This window comes from Amblyraja radiata, chromosome 2, assembly GCF_010909765.2.
Source record: "Amblyraja radiata isolate CabotCenter1 chromosome 2, sAmbRad1.1.pri, whole genome shotgun sequence".
Taxonomy (NCBI): domain Eukaryota; kingdom Metazoa; phylum Chordata; class Chondrichthyes; order Rajiformes; family Rajidae; genus Amblyraja; species Amblyraja radiata.
The window spans coordinates 110,483,586-110,506,377 of record NC_045957.1 but is presented as its reverse complement, the minus strand read 5'-3'; the positions used below and the strand labels follow the sequence as shown (position 1 = coordinate 110,506,377).

Genomic DNA, 22,792 nt, shown 5'->3' with positions numbered 1-22,792 from the left:
TTTTACATTAAAAAGGGCTTCTTAAGATCCCTTTATACAAAGTTTAATATTGCGAGTAGCTCATTTTGGGCCCATTATATCCCGCAGTATTTTTCTGGGCATTTGAGGGCACAAATCTAGCGCAATGTGAACGTTCTAAACCAGCGCGTTCACAGGATCCCACTAGAAAGCTGATTTAAATGGACTTTAATTTACAGCATTGAACACTAAATTCCTTCCATTTGGCCTATAAATTAATGTAAATGAGATTTTAAAATCACGTTTTATTGTGAATTATTTATGAATATTATTTGGACACTTAGGCTATTTAAAAATGTTAATCATTTATTAAGAAATGGATAGATGTTTAGATATAGTAATTGAAGTTTGAAATTAGCTACACTTGGGTAACTAACTAATTATATGCTTTAATTTCAGGTCATCCAAGTAAGATTATTTTATATTTGTTTCAGAATGCTTCAATCTACGATAACTGAAAATTTCATTCAGTTCTCTTAATTTTTAAGAAGGTTATGGGCTTTTGACTGCACACGATCACAGCTTTTTTGTTATGTCCATAGAAAATCAATAGGGAACAAGATGCTAATTTCCGAGTATGAAAATGGCTATAACTTTTTAAATGCTTGAGATATGAAAATGAATGAGGTGTCAAAATAAACTTATTTTTATGCTTTATCTGATGGGATAAATTACAGACTTGATTTTTTAAATCTCAAAATTTTGTAACATTGCTACATAAGGAGGGGAAGGCGCGCTGCGTTGCTCTGATAAAGTAGCTCCTTTCGGCTGGCTTGAATGTTGTGGCTTCGCAGTGAATCTCCTGCAAAACGTTCCCATTTATAGTCGTACAGGGTCAATCAAAGATCTTTGGAGTCAATAACAGTTGGGGCGAAAATAAAAAAGACTGAGGCCCGCCTCCGCCCGCCCGTCCCCCATCGTGAAGCGGCTGCATGATAGTACACGGGTGTAGTCTGTCAGGGAGCAGGGCGGCGCCGCGTGCTGCCGATTGGCGCGGGTGTGGTCCGGGCGGACCGTTTGCTTCCCCTCCCCCCTCCGGGCTGGCGATTGGCGGTTGGCCCCTTCGGCGGCGCGTAATTTCAAATTTTGAACGGTGGGAGCGGCGGCTCGAGGCAGCTCTACAGCAACAACAGGAACAGCAACAGGCGCGCGGGAAGAGTCGGAGCGACCCATCGACCCAGAGCAGCTGGGCGCCACCACACCCGCACCATGGACCCCTTCACCGAGGTAGGGCGAGCGGAATTACAAAACTTAATCTGGCTCCCTTTGAATCTGGCTTCACCGCCGGTTCTAGGAATGCACTCTGACTCCAGCATGTCGTGTTGCATAAAGTATTTTTTTATTTTCACTTTTGCGATATCGACCTCCCCTCACCGAGCGGCGAGCGAAATGCAGCGTTGCCACCGTGCAAAACTTAATCGCTGCCATTGATATCTTCCAGTGACCGTTGCATTCCTGTCTCTGCTGCTCTGTCTCTCTCTCTGCTGCTCTCTCTGTCTCTGCCTCTCTCTCTGTCTCTGCCTCTCTCTCTGTCTCTGCGCCTCTCTCTCTGCCTCTGCCTCTCTCTCTCTGTCTCTGCCTCTCTCTCTGCTGCTGTCTCTGCCTCTCTCTCTGCCTCTCTCTCTGTCTCTCTCTCTGTCTCTGCCTCTCTCTCTGCTGCTGCTCTCTGTCTCTCTGTCGGTCTGCCTCTCTCTGTTGCTCTCTCTGTCTCTGCCTCTCTCTCTCTCTGCCTCTCTCTCTGCCTCTGCTGCTCTCTGTCTGTCTCTCTGTCTGTCTCTCTGTCTGTCTCTCTGCTGCTCTCTCTGCCTCTCTCTCTGCTCCTCTCTCTGCCACTCCCCACCCTAGTCGCTGTACTAGTCCCACTGTCTTCCTGGTGAGTTACATTGTCTGTATAACTTGTTGTCACGGCTAACAATGGGCCGTTTCCTTTATCATCGTTATTTTATGTTATCACCTGACTTGTTATCACAACTAATAATAATAATAATAAATTTTATTTTCGGGCGCCTTTCAAATCTCAAGGACACCTTACAAAGATTAACAGAAGAGAAAAAAACATAGTCGGAGAAAAATAAATAATAAGGACATCATCAATATACAAATTAAAGGTAGAAATCGCTCCAAAGACACAAAATCAAAAAACACAATGTGAAGAGAGAGCAGCGGCAGCTAAAGCGCGCCAGCGTCCACTCTCCCTTCCGACAGCCATCTTGGACACAGACTAACATAGTAACTACATACAAAAAAATCATACATACAAAAGGCACCGAATCCAGTCCCCAACCCCAGTTCTCCCAAAAGTCAGGCCTATTGAGGGCACCGCTATTGCCTCTACGGAGGCCCGATGTTCCTGGCCGTTCTGGCCGGGTGGAGTTGCCCCGGCGTCGGGAGAGTCCTCACAGTGGCTGGGCCACCTAGAACGGCCGCTTCCTAGCAGGGGATTATCGGCTTCCGAAGCGGACAGGGACGCACCGGGTTGGAGCTCCCAGGCTCCCGATGTTGAAGTCGGCGCCGCCCGCTCCGCCCGGAGGTGTTGAACACGGCGGTCACAGCTCACCGGAGCTCTAGCGCGTCGATCCAGCGCGGCGACCCAGGCAAGGCATCGCCCGCTCCGCTCCACGATAGCGCTCCAGCACTGTGCCGCCAACGAAGCCGAGGTGCTGGGCGGTCCCCGCCAGGAAACGGCGCTCCAAGCCCGCTGGTAGGCCACGAGGACGGGTCGACGGGCAGCCCGGAGAAAAAGCTGCCTCACCGACTAGGTAGGGACCCAGAAGTAAGATTACCTCCTTCCCCCCACATTAAGAAGTCCATTTCTCCTACAAACGAAAAACAAGACTTACTAAAAAACTGGGGGGAAAAATGGATTAAACGGACGGCTGCTGGTTAGCAGCCGTTCCCCAAGATGGCTCCTCCTCCCGATGAAACTAACCGTTTCCTTTATCATCGTTAATTTTTTTACATATCTTTCGTTCATTTGCTCTATATCTTTCGTTTCCCTTTCCCCTGGCTCTCAGTCTGAAGAAGGGTCTTGATCCAAAACGTCACCCATTCCTTCTCTCCAGCGATGCTGCCTGTCCCGCTGAATTCCGCCAACATTTTGTGTCTATTGCTCCCATTAAATCTGGCTCTACCGCCTGCTGTAGAAAAACATTCTGACCCCAGCACCTTGCTGCATAAAGTTTTATTAAAATTTATTTGTGATAGCGACCCCTTCACCGAGGCAGGGTAAGCCAAATGGACTGCTGTCATCATACTAGTTAGCAGGATGAGAAATGCACAAGTTCTCTTAAACTGTGACTGTGCAAAGCTTAATCGGTCCCATTGAATCTGGCTCCATTGCCAGCTCTAGAAATATATTCTGACCCTGGCACCTTTCTGCATAAAGTATTTTTTTATTTCCCTTAAGCGGAGGTTCTTGGCAGCAGTGGCACTGAACCTTCCTAAATCGATTTGGGCACAGGGCTGGGGTACTAGTATGCTGGATAAAAGGGATGGGAAATGCACAAGTTCTCACAAATCGTGTCCGTGCAAAGGTTAATCGTTCCCATTGAATCTGACTCCACCGGCTCCAGAAATACATTCTGACCCCAGCAACTTGTTACATAAGTACTTTTTTATTTTACTTTTGCGAAGGAAACTAGGGCACGGCAGCTGGAGTAACAGTGGGTCAGGCAGCATATTTGGAGACCAATGGACCCATCATCTATCCATGTTCTCCAGAGATACTGCCTGTCCTGCTGTGTTACTCTGTCTTTTTTTACCTTTCTGTGGAGATTCTTGGCAGCAGTGGCGCTGAACCTTTCTAAATCGGTTGGGGCACGGGGCACTTGGATTGGCGTGAACGCTGAGGTACTAGTTAGCTGTATAAAAGGGATGGAAAATGCGCAGGTTCTCCCAATATTGTGAACGAACAGGCATGGCACGTCGCATATCCATCTCCTCCGGCGATGCAGCCAGACACTGGATTACTCCGGCACTTTGGTTCTCCCCCCCCACACGATCTAACAGCCCTTGTCATGCAGGACAAATGTCAAGTATTAGGGTCCTTTAGTCATTGCAGAATGACGGACCCCGACTACAAGAATGAAATCCCTTTAATCCAACTTAATTAGCCCCGGTCCTCGTTTTAGTAATTTTACTAAATAACACCCCATCCATCATATCCCATTATTCATTTAAAATAATCGGGGAATAGATTCCCCTAACGTCGCACAATGAAGTCCCTCGCCTAAATTCGGGGGCAAGATTCCATTATTCCTACATTCAGATCTTTCCCTAAACAGGGATCAAATGAGCATAATATGGCGATTATTGGACAGACTTTGAGATTACTTGCTGTTAATGCAGTGGTCTTCAGGGTCAATTATCTTTTATCTAGTGCGGGATATATTGTTCAATAGAATTTAATTCTGTGGATGCCAAAAGTGATGGTAAGCACAGTTGTCACAGGTATCTATGATGGTCTACCATAAACGGCAGGACATCTTCATGTGGGAATGTAGCATTGCTTCAGGTTGTGGAGAGATTTGTCCAGTTTCTGTAAATTGAAATGACAGTTAAGTAGTTTTGGGTTTGTACCCAGAGGTAAACATCATTTGTTTACTGTCTTTATTGATGGTGACATACATGACAGTTTCTAGCACTTTCTGCACTCCATTCGGATTTTTAACATTTATTTTTGTGTCTTTTATATAAACTGCTAAAAAAAATTATTGAACAAGTTGGATGTGCCATGAATACAATGGAGAAACGAGGAACTGCATTTACTGCTTTATAAAAAGTATACAGTGCTGCAGTAATAGCGGTCAGGCAGCATCTCTGGAGACCAATGGATAAGTGTAAGAAGAAGGAACTGCAGATGCTGGTTTAAACCGAAGATAGACACAAAAAGCTGGAGTAGCTCAGCAGGACAAGCAGCATCTCTGGCGAGAAGGAATGGGTGACATTTCGGGTCTAGAAGAAGTGTCTTAACACGAAAAGTCGCCCGTTCCTTCTCTCCAGAGATGTTGCCTGTCCTGCTGTGTTACTCGAGCTTTTTGTGTCTATCTTCGGATAAAATCTATCCATGTTTTCCAGAGAAAAATACATTGTTTTCTTTAGCTGCGCTGTTCATAGAGATCATTTGATTTTAGCCCCCAGTCTCATTTTATGACACAGTAGGAGGCTTTTGTGTCCATGCTGTCCCCCAGGGGAGCAATCCAATTAGTTCTCCCCTGAATTCCCTGTATCCTACAATTTATCCTGGCACATGTGCAGCAACTCCCCTTATTTTTTTGTCATTAAACTACAGAAAATTTACAGTAACCAATTAACTTGCTGACACCTCTTTGTGATGTGGCAATAAACCCATGTGTCACAGAGAGAAGGTGCAAAGTGCAAGACAGCACCCAGAGTCAGGATGAAAACTGGAGTATGAGGCAGCAGCATTGCGTCGCCTCTATCCAGTACTTCATTAAGGAATAAATGGTCAGTGTTATTTTTCAATTGGAATTAATTGAATTTAGTAATTAAGAAGTGTTGGAGCGCATTTTTAATTTAATATTGTTATTATATATTTTATTCTTAATAGAGAATATGTACTTGGAAAGGAGGGGAGTTGGTGGTGATGCACATTTTTACTGAGTTCAAGAACATCTGGCAATATAATGACTCAGCAGTCAAAATGAAATTGAGTCCTGTTTCATTACATGGAGAGAAGCGCAATTGGTTGGGTTTAATTTGAAATTTCAGTTATGTCCAGTGTCTGTTTTAAGATTAGTCCATAAGGTGTACCAGGGGAAGGAGGTGGGATGAGGGAATGCTTTTGAAGCATAATTGCATACACTATCTAACTGGCAAACTTACTGATGTACTCGTATTGTAGACATACAGTCGCTTATTAGTTTGGTTGTCATGTCAGCGATATCACAAAGTTGGGGTTGGGAGTATGATATCCATAACAATTAAAAATAACACACAATCTCCATGTAGGTTTGAAAAAGATACTAGTAATTTTCAGAATAGAGATTCTGACCAGTGTTATTGCACAAATGACAAGGAAAAAATATACCAAGTCTTTTGTTGCTTTAAATTATAAGGTTACATTTATATTTAATGTGTGTGGTTAACTTTTGTGCAATAGTATTTGCGTTTATGATGATGCTTACAAAAAATTTGGTTTCCCACCAGTTGCTATCTTTATCTACTGTTGTAAGGCTAGTGTCCAGTAAAGTGTATGGTTGCAGTTTAACAGTAAGGAAGGAACCAAAGTCAGATTGTCATCTTGGATAATGCAAACTTCAAAGTCATTGTTAGGGAAACTATAAGGTCCATAACTGGACAATGGAATTGCCACAGATGGGTCAAGTCTGTTAAATTATCATCTATAGCTGCTTTTCTTCAAATCTGTCAAGTTTGCATAAATAACTACAGATGCTAACCATCTCTGCAATAATGGTTAACTGTGAAGCATAATAGATCGTCTGATCAAATTGAAATATTGCAAGGTGACATCGACCAGTTTCTGATTTTTAGGAAATAGACTGTGACCAGCACCCACTGTCTTTAGAGAGGATGAATGATAGCATAATATCTATTAAGAATGTAATTTTAAGTTAATAAATTTGTTTTATTACTGATTTAAGACAATTCCAAATTTTCCATCTTGAACCATTTTTACTATTCTTGTATCATGTGTAGAATAAAGGGAAACTCAATCAACGGTTAATATTAAAATTGAGGAAGCTTAGTGTGAGTTACACATGATTGTTGTAATAAAATGAACTGCAGGTTCTAGTTTATACCAAATATAGACACAAAATGCTGGAGTAACTCGGGCAGCATTTCTGGAGAAAATGGATAGGTGACATTTCTGTTGGGATGTCTGAAGAAAAGTCCCAACATAATTCGTCACCTATCCATTTTCTCCAGAGAGCTGCTGCCTGATCTGAGTTACTCCAGCATTTTCTGTTTACCCATGATTATTGATTTTGCTGTCACTTTCTACATGTATTGTGTCAGTACCATTGCTATCAGGAAAATTATTATTGTATTAACATTTTTAACCTGTTAATTTTTCACCCCGGAATAAATAATGTGCCTCTACCATAGCTCAAGATGCTTTCAACATACAGAAACTAATCTAGAAAATACATCTTTCAAATATAGTATGGATCTTTGTATATACTGTACTAACCTTCCACCATAAAAGTCCTCAAAATATTAATTGCATGCAAGCAAATAATATATTAGAATTAATAAAATACAGATTCTAACAATGACATTTGGGCAAAATTGTATTTTACTTGATACTTTTTGTTCAATTGAGAACTGACTGAAGATAAAGGAGTTTGAAAGGTGACAGTTTTCTCCCCCCCTCCCCACCCCTCTCCGATTCTGTTCTGCCCTCTGATATTTCAAACCTTTGACTGCAAAGTGTAATATTGTGATCAATATGGCTCTTCCCATTCTATCAATCAAAATGATTGTTGGCACTTCACAGAAAATGAGTATTTGGTATGTGATAAAGTTATAAAAAACAATATTTCTTAAAGATACTAATCTATCATTCATCCTCTCTGAAGATAGTGTTAACAAGTGAGTCCTGGTCACAGTCCAAAAAATCAGAAAACTAGATGCTGGAAATTGCAATAGAAACAGAAAATTCTGGAAACGCTGAGCATGTCAAGCAGCATTTCTGAAAAGAGAAACCAATAACATTCGTGAGTTCAGTGCACTTCATTGGAACTAGGAAAGAGAAAAAAACTCATTTAAGGTTGCAGAGAATGTGTGGGAGGGCTAAAAAGAACAAAAGGAATATCTCCGATAGGATGAGGCCACATCCATGGCGACATCCATCCGGTCATTATTAATTAGTTTTGTTTGCTCAGAACTCAGTAACATTTAAAACTGAGTAATACTGTTTGCAAAGTACACTTCACTGAGCGGTACAATTCTGCAGGGTATATTTCCTCTTTCCTTTTTGTGTTCCAACTTTTGATTTGAAGAGTAAGTAATATATAATTTGATTCGAGGCGTTTTCAATTTCACGACGGTGCTTTGAATGAAATGATTGTGAATGTTCACTGTATAGCTTGGGTCTTTGAGGGAATGGAAAATGCTGCTGTAGCCAAAAATATTTAAATTTTGTGAACCACTCAATGTCTTTGAAATTGTGAATCATCGTGCTGTTTGCTCCAATAGAATTTGAATTTTTAGTCACATGCTGAACTGGACATTCTTGAATGAGATCCAGCTGTTTCAACAAAATATATTCTGGTGTAGTGCATGCTAACAGACCAGGTATGTGTTTCGACAAAGTGAAATGTTGTGAATGTAACTGATTATGAGCAATCCATTGGAAAATTGCATTTGCCAAATTATAACAGTGCTTGAAATTGAAATTTATTTTAGTTGTCAGATTAGGTTTTATATAAATATACTCATGTCTACTTGGGGTACTTCAAACGCCATCATAAACATTTGATTTATTAATAACCGCCCTTACAATAATTTGTGAAACTTCTTTACATGGAGAGTGATTATGAACAGAAGCACTAGATAAATACAAATATGGCACAATGGTAGATTGATGCAGTTAAGCCTAAATACTGATATATACAGTTCTAAATGCCACAGAGCCATTTGCCACAGAAAAAGGTCATTCAGTCTAAAATATTTGTGCTAAACAATGCCTGCCTTTCCTGATCCCATTTCCCAGCACCGCCCAGAGCTTTCCATGCATAAATATTGACAAGTGCTCATCCAAATGTTACTTAACTAGCCTGCTCAACACAAGCAGTGAGTGCCAGCTTTTGACTACACTCCAACTGAATTTTCTTTCCTGAAATCCCTCCCAAAACTCAAATGCTTATTGTAAAACTTAGCCGACTAGTCACATGTGTATTTCATCAGCCATAGGGATTTATTCACCCTTAAATCAACTAATATACTTGAATCTCCTTTTCATGACAATTTGTTATAGAATTTCACTGTCCCCCTCCTGAATGCAGATACAGGTACGAGTCCCTTTCTTTAGCGCATAGAAATCTGAAGCATTCATTTAAGATTTTGACTGTTTCCTCTGACTTCATGCACAGACTACTGCTTTGTCCCAAATATGCCCTGGTCTTTGAGCCTGATGATGAGGCTTTCCACTCCTGAACATCCAAGATGTCCTCTTTCTGTAAACGTGGCTCCCCACCTGTATGGATCAGTCGTCCATGTCTCCTGTGTCTTGCATGTGTTCTTGCTCTTCTTTCCCCATCTCCCTCCCCCCCCACGTCGTTCTCTAACATTTTCGTGACCTTCAATATGATCTCGCCGCATCCCATCTTCCCATCCCAAACTCTTTCAGCTTTCCGGAGAGACCACTCCCTCCACTACTCCTTTGTTCACTCATCCCTTTCCACCCAAACTGCCTCAACCCCAGGTACTTTCCTCTTCAACTACAGCAGGTTTAACACCTGTCCCTACACCTACTCCCTCACCTACATCCAGGGACTGCAGCAGCCCTTCCAGGTGAGACAGGTTCACATGCACCACCTCAAACTTTGTCTATGCATTTGTTCTCACAATGTGGCCTCCTCTACATTGGTGCTACTAAGTGTAGACTAGGCAAAAACTGTTTTGCCGAACAGTTGCTCACCAAGACCAACTGGATCTCCTTTTCCCATACCAATACAGTCCTTTCTGTCCGGGTCCTCTTCCATTGCCAGAGTGAGAATACACTCATTGGAGGAACAGCGCCTCCCATTCCACATCGCTGGCTTGCATAACCATGAAAGAAGTGGGAAAGAAGTGGGAATGACCCAGATGCAAAGGGTCTAGTTATTATGCTGGCTGCTTTCTCATGGTGGCATGAGGGGTTGATGGAGGGCAGAGTTTGGTCTGTTTGATGGACTGGGCGGCATCCACAACTCTGCAATTTCATGCCGTCTTGACCAGAGCTGTTCCCAAACTGAGCTGTGATGCCATCCGATACTGAGACAAATAAGCAAGAATGTTTAATTATCCTCTTCCCTCCTAGGGGAAAACTAAGTTTTGTAGATATGATGAAGGGTCTCGACCCGAAACGTCACAGAGTTACTCCAGCTTTTTGTGTGTCTTTTGTAGATTATTAGATGTGTTTTCAACTAATTTCATTGACACTGTTTTTTGTTAGATCACAAGTTTAAAGTATGGTCCTATAGTTTTCTTGCCTTTCCATAGAAAGCTATTAATCTAGTGATAGCCTTAATTGAGATATTGGAAGCCTTTATGATGGTAAGAAACTACTGAGTGAACACATTTGTTTAAACTTTAGATTATGCACTTTGCACTATGTAACGTTAGTATAACAGTGAACTTGCAAAATGTACCAATTCTAATCCAGCTAAGAGGAAATATGGCCTGATTCCTCATAGTGGTTCTATATGTGATTCCTGATGTACGAGGACTATTTCTGTGATCTGCTTGTCTGTTTAAAACAAAATAAAAGCTTATTGTTTCAATTGAATGAAGTAATGTGATTTGCTTATTGTTTTATTTGGATGAAGTAATGCAATTTGTGTAATGATAGTATAATGTAATCTGATTTTATGAGGCTGTGGACAATACACTGAATTGTTACCTATTCTAGAAACTTCTTGAACGAACCCGTGCTCGTCGAGAGAATCTGCAGAAGAAAATGGCTGAGAGGACCACAAAAACTCGGCCAGTTGGAAAAAGATCCAGGGAACCTTTGTCTGAAGCTAGCAACCAGCCATTGGAAGTCACTGAGGAAGGTAGGAGCTTCCTTCAATTGTATTTGATTTTGAGGAAAGAAGTTCTGCAGGCTTTCTATGAATTGTAACGGTCTTCCTTCTGTTCTGAAGAAGTAATAGTAGTTTCACTTGATGTACTCAGTGTCCTGTTTAAAGGGACTTTGTATTTTCTTGACTGGTATAACTGTAAAACATTAATCACAAAATATGAAGGTGCTCTGTTATATTACAACTACTTACAATTGACTGAAATTATTTTAATGGTTTAGCTTCATCTAGTTTATTATTTTCTGATTCATAGTACTAAATGTATGTGATGTGCCCTCAGAATTAAGAAATTCAAATTAAGCATGGATTCAAGATGTCCAGGGAAGTGGTGTATGATAGGATTAAAGCAAATGGGTTAAAGGATCAACTATTTTATTGAATTTTTACTTTTTTATGATCATAAACAGTCCAATGCAGAAGATATTGCTAGAATTGTGCAAAGTGTTTGAAGATTTTAAATGGTAATCACTTACCATGAAACACCCCCCCTCCAACCCCCAAAATGCATTTCACGCATTTGTGATCTTTATCATTGGTTCAAGATTTGTTTCAATGGGATAAAGATCTGGGCAGAAGATTGGGCACATACATGGTTTGGCATGAGTTCCACTGATTAGGGAAGATTTTTCAAATATACTTTTTTTAGGGGGGATTTTTTAAGTAGCCTTGAAATCACAAAGTATATCAATTTAACAAAGAAAGTCAAGTCAAGAGAGTTTATTGTCATGTGTCCCAGATAGGACAATGAAATTCTTGCTTGCTGCAGCACAACAGAATGTTGTAAGCAAAAATACCGAACGGTTCAGTTCAATATACACATAAATAAGCAGATAAAGTGCAATAGGCTGTTACAGTTCAGAGTCTGTTTGTTGGTGAGTTTAATAGCCTGATGGCTGTGGGGAAGGAGCTGTTCCTGAACCTGGATGTAACAGATTTCAGGCTCCTGTACCTTCTGCCCGATGGTAGATGAGTGCGTGGCCAGGATGGTGTGGATCCTTGATGATGTTGGATGCTTTTTTGAGGTAGCGACTGCGATAGATCCCTTCAATGGTGGGGAGGTCAGAGCCGATGGTGGACTTGGGCAGTGGTTACAACTTTCTGCATCCTAAATAACCTCTACACTTGCACAATAATTGGGAATGGCTCAATGAAGGCTTGACATTTTCACTGATTGTTAAATTAATCATTTGGATTATGGGGGCTGGAGGCACATTTAAAATATTTTATTTATTTAAACCCTTTTTCAGATGTACTGCTCACTACAGTATGAGGTCACTACACATGTACCTCAATGGACACATTAAAGAAATGAAACATATTATCCACTTTCCAGTACACTACATTGTACACCAATGTTATTGCTGTTGTATTTTACATAATCAAATTGATGTCAGTTGACAACATAAAGATTATCAGCACAATAATCATTTGGTTAAAAAGCAGCAAATCTGGATTTGGAATGGAGAGGGACATTTTGTGAAACAGCCTTCACCTCTTTGAAGGCACTACCTTTGTAATGATCTGTGATAAACCTTAAAATATGTAATTTCATAAATAGTTTTTTCAAAGTCTAAATGACACATAAAAGAACAGTCAAGGCTGAAATTGTGGGGTTCAAGGTTAAATTTGTGGTCATAGAACTGGATGGCAGGTGGAGAAAACTGATACTGGAATCAAGAGAATGGGTGAAAAGCTGGATTGGGAATTGTGTTAAGGAATTGTGACATCAGAAACTCGATACAGCTGGGTCTTTAATCTTCTAAGTGAGTTTCTGGGTTAAACAAAGTATCCTATTGTATCCCTACGCAGCTGTAATTGGAACTGTTGGCATTGAGCTCAGCGCCAACTGACTGGAATATTTGTCATTTATTTAACAATATAAACCATAACATACTGCGGTGGTATATTGATGAAAAGTGCCTTTACTCCTGATACCTAGCCAGTTGTTGTAGGGTCAACACAATTCACTCATGTAGTGCTGGTTGAAATATGAATATGAAGAGTGCAAATCTTTCTCCATTCGATCAACAGATTCTGGGGCAATAAGGTGGAAGTATTTAAAACAAAGAAAGAAAAAGATGATAGAACTTGTGCTTTTGAGTAGTTTAGGTTTTATTCTTTAGAGGTTAACTAATGCATGCAATAGACATAACCATTATTAGGCCAGCTTTTACTGATTTTCCGAAACAGTGGCCAAAAGCAAAGAGTAAGAGGTGAGGATTACATCTCTGTGGTTCTTTATTGAGGCAGAACCGTGTAATATTCCTGATTTAAATTGCATTGTAGCACAAAAGAAATGTTGAACGGAAATGGAAACTGGATAGTTTACTTTGGTTAGAACATTTTGCAAACTTGAAAAGTAAGTGGTTACATAGGCAAGTTTTTGGGGGCCAATATTTAAAATATTTTATTACTTAAAGGCAACCTCATCCTTTGGTGGGCATGACATGTGGAGAACATGTCAAAATGATTTTGGGTGTGGGTGATTTTAATAAATAATAACGGACTTTGACAGGCCCTTCAGCAGACAATGTCTGGGCTGAATACGATATCAAATTAAACTAATCCTTTTTGCCTGCACATATAAGTTAAGCTATTGCCACTATTTATTGCTATTACATTAACATGCATAATTATTTTGCAAAATAAAATAAAAATTGTGTTCAAGGTGGTCCTGCATTATATGAGTGATAAAATTAACAAATTTGCACTTTCCACCTTAATGGATTATTGATTTGAGGCTTAAAAAGACTTTGAGAGAAATGGAAGATGGACACAATTGAAAAAGTTAGCCTCTGACAATCGGTAAAGTAATTAGAATACAAAGACATTCTAATTGTAATTTATACTTGCATTTTATGTTGTACTTGGGTATCATTTTGCGGACATACTAAACCAGGGGTGGGGCGGCCTGCTTGCTTGCTGCGCCGGCAGGGGTGCTCACGTCCACCGCTCCGTGATTGGCCTGCGGTTGCCATGGGAACGGTTGCCCCGGGCAACAGCCGTTAAAGAGTCAAGATGGCGGCGGGTAGCTCCCGTCATCCACTCCGTGATTGGCCCGTGTTTGCCAAGGGGTACGGTTGCCCGCGGCAACCGCTGTCAGACAGACAAGATGGCGGTGCTGAGCTCCCCTTGGCCTCGGGCTGGCTGACTAATGTCCGCGCGTGCACAACTCATCCGGCCCGCATGAAGTTTCATTTTGCCCAATCCGCCCCTGAACTAAATTGAGTTTGACACCCCTGTACTAAACAAAATTTATTTTGTATTTAGCAAAAATATCAACCAAGCCTTCTCCATCCAAAAAACGTTGTTCAGATAAAATGGAAACACCAATACAAGAGATAGAAAACAACATTGCACGATCTCCACCTGTGATTGATTCTGTTGCACGATCTCCACCTGCGATCAATTGTGTTGAACAATCTCCATCTTTGATTACTTCTGTTGCACAACCTTCAACTCAACCCAGACAATTAATTAGGGAACAGGAAGATCAGAAGGTGATCCAAGATCCAACCCCACCTGCATCCCTGAAGAATCGGATGCACAGGCTGGCACAACAGTTACGCCAAAGGGACGCTGAAGGTATTTTCTAATTGTGTTGGAATGTGATGATCAATTTCATTGTTTTACATTTCTTGCTTTTTAAAAAAAAATAATGCTTTATTCAAATATTTAACACGATAACACTAGAATTAGTTATCCTTTCCCATCTTAATGTCACAATAATTACTTGTATTTGTTTAACACCTTTGGTAAGGTAAATCATCACAAAAGGCCTCGCTGGGGCATTAAAAAAAAAAAATGAGGGCTAGGGATAATAGAACTGACAAAACTTAGACAAAGTGTTGGGTTTTAAGGAGTGCCTTAAATGAGGATAAACAGGTGGAAATATGTAAGGATGCACTTCAGAACTTGGGTCTTGGCAACTGAAGATATTACCCATCATGGAGGAAAGGAAGTGTAGGAAAGAACTGCAGATGCTGGTTTAATACTGAAGGTAGATACAAAGTGCAGGAGTAACTCGGCGGGACAGGCAGCATCTCTGGAGAGAAGGATTGGGCAACGTTTCAGGTTGAGACCCTTCTGCACAATTTAACTAATCATGAATGTGCAGAATGGAGGAAAGAAGTTAGGCAATAGTCATGTATTTAAGGTTCAGGATGGCCAACAGCTGAACATAAGAGCTGAAACCTCTTTAGTAAGAGGGAGGTGAATCTCTGGAATTCTTTGCCACAGAAGGCTGTAGAGGCAAAATCAGTGGATATTTTTAAGGCAGAGATAGATTTTTGATTAGCACATGTGTCAGAGGTTGTGGGGAGAAGGCAGGAGAATGGGGTAAGGAGGGAGAGATAGATCAGCCATATTTGAATGTGTATGAAAGAAGGGCAGATGCTGGTTTAAATTGAAGGTAGATACAAAATGCTGGAGTAACTCAGCGGGACAGACAGCATCTCTGGAGAGAAGGTACGGTTGACGTTTTGGGTCGAGATCCTTCTCTCCAGTCTTTGTGCGTATGCCGTGCACCGCCTAAACTTGTAGGACTACTTGTTCTAGTTGATCTTATTTGATTGTGCACGCCGGGTTGATTGCATTCGTCGAAACAGGGCAGACCACGTGAAGGCTGCAAGCTTCTGCCCTCTTCTCTCCAGTGATGTTGCCTGTCCTGCTGTTACTCCAGCATTTTGTGTCTAGCCATGATTGAATGGTGGAGTAGACTTGATGGGCCAAATGGCTTAATTCTACTCCTATCACATGACTATAAATTTTTTTTAAATTGTAATTCCGTTGAAATTTTATCTTAGTTTAAACATTCTTATTCAAAGTTAGTGACCTATCATTGGAACGGAACAAGAATTACCTAATTTTCCCGTGATCTTATTTGTCCAGATCATGCGTTAATGGAATCAAGAGCATGCGTTCTTTAAGTAGCCTTGACACACATGAATGGCCCAATGAGCTTTTCGTGCAAATGCTGAACTTCTGAAGTAGAGTCAAAGAACAGAAACATGCCCTTTGGGCCACCCTGTCCATTAGACCCAGTTGGTATTCTGAGCTCGTCTCATTTGCCTGCGCCCAGCCCCCAGCCAATCCAACCCCTCACCACAATCCAAGCCTAGACGAAATAGTGGCAAATTGCTTCTGCAATTTCCAATCCAATGGTCTCCTCCTTGTGGCTGAGTACACAGCACTCCGAGGGTAGTTGTTGCGTTTTAAAATATGGGCAGTTTGTATATAACCAGAATTAATAACATATAACTTTTTTATTGCATGTTAGGTGAGAGATGGAGTAACATCTCATGATATATTTTAGAATTAATGGTTTTGTAGTCACCAGGACACTAACACAATGGAGGCTTGCTACTTTGAAAATTTGTAGATGAATCGGATACAATCTCATCATTTAACTAATCAAGAATGTGAGGTGGATTTAAAAAAAATAAATAAAGAATAGTTACTGAAGCCCCAACACGGGAAATATCTCAACATGTGCTTTGACATGCAATTTCATGACTTTTACGCTCAATAAAATTGCGACTCATTCTTCTAAACTCCAATGAATTAGGTGTAACTTATTTTTAGCCATCCATGTCAGGACAATCCTGTCTTCCCAGGAATTAATCTCTTCTGGGTTGTTTCCAATGCCAGTATATCTTAAATGTGCGATGCTATTGTGGGGTATGACCAGTCAGGGGAGAGCAGTCGTGGTCTGGAATGCGGTGTCTGGCCTATCTTTGCGGCATGGTGCGGAAGGGAAAAGTCAGAGCCATAGTGATGGGAGACTCATTAGAGGGACAGACGAGGAGATTCTGTGGCAGTGAATGAAACTGCAGGATGTGTTGCCGCCCAGGGTCCAGGATATCTCGGAGCAGCTGCAGAACATTGAGGGAGGTCGAGTAACTGAAATTTGCACTTTGGCACAAATGACATGGGTGGGATTAGGGATAAGGTCCTGCGGAGTCCATATAGGGAGTTAGGCAGAAGAATATAAAGAACCCCGAGGGTAGTAATATCTTGTTTTCTACCAGTACTAGTGAGGTTAGGAACAGAAAGATGGGGCAGGTGAATGAGTAGGCTCAGGAGTTGGTGCAAGCGATGGGGATTCTGATTTTTTTTTTACCTTTGGGATCTCTTCTGTGCAAACGTGTTCTGTATAAGTGATGGGTTGCACCTGAACTGAAGGGGGACTGCCGCCCCACCAGACATCGCCTCGACCTCAGTCCACTCACCTGCCTTCCTCCGGCTCCAACCGCCATCCTTGCCGTGTGTTCACCATCCCCCCCCTGACCTCCCCTTCTCTGATACCGAACGGTCTGTCCTCAGCAGAGGCCTCGCCTTTGTTCCCCTCCGTCCCCACCTCAATGAGTTCCGCGCCCGCCACGATGTGGAGCTCTTCTTCCGTCGCCTCCGCATCAAAGCGTTCTTCCATGGGAAGGAGTCCTCGCCCCCCAGTGATGACTCCTTCTCCCGTCTCCAATGGACCCCCTCCTTTTGGACTCCCCCTCATGGCCATCTACCGGCTTTGGACCTTTTTACTTTAAACTGCCGGCAGGACATCATTCGCCTCAACTTCTCCACTCCCCTGTCTCACTCTAACCTCTCCCCCCCCCCCTCTCCCCCCCCCCCCCCCCCCCCGAACGTACAACCCTCCACTCTGCAATAGCCCAGACTGGGTGATCAAACCTGCCGACAAGGCTGTAAGGCTGAGGCCACGCGCCAACTCTCAGACACCTCCTACTTATCCTTGTACCATGACCCCACAGACGAGCACCAGGCCACTATCTCTAGCACCATCACTTTCCTCATTAACTCCGGCTCCCTGCCCTCCAACCTCATCGTTCCCCAGCCCCGCATGGCCCGATTTTACCTTCTCTCCAAAATCCACAAACCTGACTGTCCTGGCAGACCCATTGTTTCTGTCTGTTCGTGTCCAACCAAACTTATTTCCACATATCTCGACTCCATCTTATACTCCCCAGTTAAATCCCTCCCTACCTATGTTCAAGACACCTGACACGCTCTTCGTCTACTCCAGACTTCTGTTTTCTAGGCCCCCATTCCCTCATCTTCACCATGGATGTCCAGTCACTCTAGACATCCATCCCCCACCAGGAGGGTCTCAAAGCCCTCCATTTATTTCTTGACCGTAGAACCAACCAATCCCCGTCTACTGATACCCTCCTCCGCCTAGCGGAGCTGATTCTTACCCTTAATAACGTTTCATTTGACTCCTCCCATTTCCTCCAAATACAAGGCGTAGTTATGGGCACGCGCATGGGCCCTCACTATGCCTGCCTCTTTTTTGGGTACATCGAACAATCCTTGTTCGAGACGTACCGTGGCCCTATCTTCGAAGTCTACCTCCGCTACATCGACAACTGTATTGGTGCTACCTCGTGCACCCATACACAACTCACTGACTTCATCCATTTCACCACTAACTTCCATCCAGCACACAAATACACCTGGACCATTTCCGACATTTCCCTACCATCTCTTGACCTCACTATCCCCATCGCAGGTGATAGACTACTGACCGACATCCACTATAAACCCACTGACTCCCATGGCTATCTGGACTACACTTCTTCCCATCCTGCTTCCTGTAAGGACTCCATCCCCTACCAATTCCTCTGTCTATGCTGCTCCTGCACAGGTTGAGGTGTTCCACACCAGGGCATCGGAAATGTCCTAATTCTTCAGGGAACGGGGGTTCCCCTCTTCTACTATAGATGAGGCTCTCACCAGGGTCTCTTCTATACCCCGTGACTCTGCTCTCACTCCCCATCTCCCCATAGATGCTGGCTCACCCGCTGAGTTTCTCCAGCATTTATGTCTACATTCGATTTTCCAGCATCTGCAGTACCTTCTTAAACACTCAATATCCTTGCAAGGAGGTTTGCAACAGCTACTTGGGTGGGCTTAAACTTAGAGGTGCAGGAGGGTGGGAACCAGAGTAATAGATCAGAAGGAAGGAGTGATGGGAAGGTAGAGATTGGGATCAGTAAATGCAAGGAGAGGTGAAGGTATATGGTTAAGCTGATGGGTTGAAGTGTGTTTATTTCAATGCAAGGAATTTTGTGGACAAAGCAGATGAACTGGATCGGTGCTTGGCATTATGAAGTTGTGGTCATTTGCGGAACTAATTACAAGAGGAACATGACTGGAGGCTCAATGTTTCTGGGTTTCGATATTTCAGATGTGATCGAGGAGCAGGCAAAAGAGGTAGAGGAGTTGTGCTACTAATCAGGGAGGCTGTCTCTGGCACTGAGAGAACACTCTGTGGGGTCCATCTGTGGAGACACTGGGTGGAACTTAAAAATAAGAAGGGTGCAAGCACTCTAATGGAATTGTACAATAGGCTTTACAATGGCAAGTGGGAGATAGAGGAACAGATATGTAGACAGCTTGCCAAAAGATGACAAAGCAACAGGGCTGTCTTGGTGACTTTAACTTCCCAATTATTGATTGAAACATGCTCAGTGCCAAAGGCTTAGACAGGCAGAATTTGTTAGGTGTATTCAAGAATTTTCTGAAACAGTATGTGGGTGGTCAAACTCAATAAAGGAATATACTGGACCATATTTTGGGAAATGATCCTGGCCAGTTGACTGGCGTTACAGTGCAAGAGCATTTTTGGGGATAGTAGTCGCAACTCCATAACTTGAGATTGTTTTGAATAAGGAGAAGGCTGGATCTTGCCAGTATATGGTATTAAATTGGAGTAAAGCAGTTTCCAACATTATTAGGCAGTATCTCGGGAGGGTACATTGGTCTAGTCCGCATCCAACGTGGATAGACACATGTGGAAGTTGTTTAAAGGCCAGGTGATCTTTTTGATAGTAGAACCAGGAAAATGATTACCATACGATACAATAGAACTTTATTTATCCCAGGCTTTGTGCACATTAAGCTAGAAACCATGCCCCAGTGAATTGCAGAATTGAGTTTGTTGACAGCCCTTTAAAATAATTGGATGGGGTGGGTGGTTGAGCAGGATTCAGGGGACGGGAAGCTTAATAAATCAAAGAAACAAGAAAGCAGTGGCACAGGCTAGTGAAGGAGTGATTGAAAATCAAATGTGACAGAGGTGGCAGAACATAAACAAAAGTGAACGGCAGAAATTGAAACCAGAAATAGAAATGATAAAATGCCCAAGCATAAAGGGATCAGGGGGTATGGAGAGAAGGCAGATACAGGATACTGAGTTGGATGAACAGCCATGATCATATTGAATGGCGGTGCTGGCTCGAAGAGCCGAATGGCCTACTCCTGCACCTATTTTCTATGTTTCTATAAATCTCTTTATCTGAATGCATGCAGGATTTGACACACGTAGTGATAGATGAGTTTGATTTTATAGATAATAGGTATTCCATAATTGTTGGGGGATTAAGATTGATGAATCATTATTCCAGATTATTCAATGTTCCAAAAGAGCAGATAAAGAAATGGGGATAGCATTGTTAAATCAAGGAAGATAGTGCAGAAGTGACTGGTAATATAGATGTGTAGGAAGGAACTGCAGGTGCTGGTATAAACAGAAGATAGACACAAAAAGCTGGAGTAACTCAGCGGGTCAGGCTGCATCTCTGGAGAAAAGGAATAGGTGACATTTCTGTTCTCGACTTGAAATTTCACCTATTCCTTTTCTCCAGAGATGCTGCCTGACCCGCCGAGTTACTCCAGCTTTTTGTGTCTATCTTCGGTGATATAGCATAGGTGGTGATTTGTGATGTGGAATTAGTTGGGATGGAAATAAGGAATGTCAGGAGGTAAAGACATGGGTGGTAGAGGTATGTAAGCTCCCAAAGTGTCTTGTATTTGGAACAGAAGTGGTGGGGACGAAGAAATTGAGAGTAGGCGTGTGGCATCTTTGCAAGAATGAAGCAGGATGTTGGGTTGGAGCAGGTGTTGTCCAGAGTCAATAGGTTTATAGCTGGTGTTGGTCGGAAGTCTGTCCCTGGTTGTTTCCTGTTTATGAAATTTCAATGTAACTATTCATTCAGCTTAGTGGCATCACTGGTGAATGCCAGAGATCCTTAAGCTTTTGCTAAAATGGAGGTAACACTGGGGAATGGACAAAGAAGTAGATATAGATTAGTATTACAAAGATGAGTATTAGTATTACATTAGTATTACGAAGGCGTTTCCTTAACAAATTGAAACAGACCGTATTGGCCACCTGGTGGCTCTGTAACCTGATACCATTTCTATCATCGATCATAATTTCTCTCATCATTCCCCAGTGGGAGAATTGATTTAAATCTTTACAGAGACCAAATTCGGGCAGCTCATCTTTGAAGGTGCAAAAAAAAACTCGCATAGTAAAACAGAGACTCGGCAAGGACACTTTAAGGGATAATTCTAAAGGACACAGCATGATAATAAAAGGAACAATAATTGCTTGGGTGGGGAGTAAAGCAAAGGCATGCAGTGATAACAGTGAGGATTTTCCCTTGATCTGCATGTGTCTGATTGAACTTCTGGCTATCTAATTAAATAATCCCATAGAGCTATTGGTCACAAAATTACAGATTTTAGTTATCTTAAACGTTTAGGGACAAAGTGTTTCTAAAATAGAATAGGGTGTAGTTGAAGAGAACTTGCAGGTCGTGGTGTGGCCCTGCACCTGCTGTCATTTGTGACAATAGAGATGAGTTTAGGAAGCTTTTGATCATTATAACTAAGCCAACTGCAGTAAACCTGTCTAACTGTGGACGTCCTCTTTGCTTCATGTCAAGTTATGCGGTGGATGCAATAAATTGACTTTATTTGTGTTATTCTAGTCAATGCCATTTGAAGGTTTTGTTTTCATTTAAATAATGAATGGTTATTTGGAAAGTGGTTGCAGCAAACCAATCTAGGGAGTGCTCCAATGGTTCTAATTTGCAGAATTCAAATTCGGAGTGAGATTTGTATGGACAGCAAAAAGGACAAATCCATAGGCATATGAAAAATCTGAGCTTCTATAATCCCAGTTGGTTTATCATTAATGTGATAATGTAGATTGGTATATTTGGTTTTAAGCATGCAGGAACAGCAGGCACTGAAGAAAGTGAATGGCATGTTAACCTTCATAACAAGAGGAGCTGAGTATAGGAGCACAGAGGTCCTTCTGCAGTTGTACAGGGCCCTAGTGAGACCACACCTGGAGTACTGTGTGCGGTTTTGGTCTCCAAATTTGAGGAAGGACATTCTTGCTATTGAGGGTGTGCAGCGTAGGTTCACAAGGTTAATTCCTGGGATGGTGGGACTGTCATATGCCGAGAGAATGTAGCGGCTGGGCTTGTACACTCTGGAATTTAGTAGGATGAGAGGGAAGCTTATTGAAACATATAAGATTATTAAGGGTTTGGACACTCTAGGCAGGAAATGTGTTCCCGATGTTGGGGGCGTCCAGAACCAGGGGGCACTGTGTAAGAATAAGGGGTAAGCCATTTAGAAAGGAGACGAGAAGACACTTTTTCACACAGAGTTGTGAATCTGTGGGATTCTCTGCCTCAGAGGGCTGTGGAGGCCAGTTCTCTGGATACTTTCAAGAGGGAACTTGAGTCAGGGGATATGGGGAGAAGGCAGGAATGGGGTACTGATTGTGGATGATCAGCCATAATCACATTGAATGGCGGTGCTGGCTCGAAGGGCCGAATGGCCAAATCCTGCACCTATTGTCTATTCATAGTCTAAGACGCACAGTTTAATTTGGTTTAATGACATTTTGGCTTGCTGGATGCAATGCAATGGTTAAAGGTAACAGTAATTGCAAGGAGAGAATTTTTAGTTCAAAATGGAGCCTCTCCCTCATTTGAAGGCCAAAATAAGAGCTCTCAACGGACCTGAGGAAATGATTTTAAATTGTTGTTTCCTGATCTATTAATTTGATGGGAATGGTTTATGTTAGAAATACTCTTCAGTCTTTTTATATTGTTTGAGAGAGTTGTATAAATATACTACCAATATTTTTGAGTATTTTTTCAAGTATAACAGATGCAATGTAAACTGGT

The 22,792-nt window shown here is 42.1% G+C and overlaps 1 protein-coding gene across 1 annotated transcript in view; it reads left to right on the top strand.

The window, feature by feature from the left end:
* The first annotated feature begins 955 nt into the window (after positions 1 to 955).
* Positions 956 to 22,792, top strand: part of anln (anillin actin binding protein) — a 75,091-nt gene continuing 53,254 nt past the window's right edge. Inside the window, exons 1-3 of the mRNA XM_033013404.1 lie at positions 956 to 1,245; positions 10,616 to 10,760; positions 14,058 to 14,372. Coding sequence (XP_032869295.1) covers positions 1,228 to 1,245; positions 10,616 to 10,760; positions 14,058 to 14,372 — 478 coding nt within the window. The 5' untranslated portion in view covers positions 956 to 1,227. The remainder of the gene's footprint in view (positions 1,246 to 10,615; positions 10,761 to 14,057; positions 14,373 to 22,792) is intronic.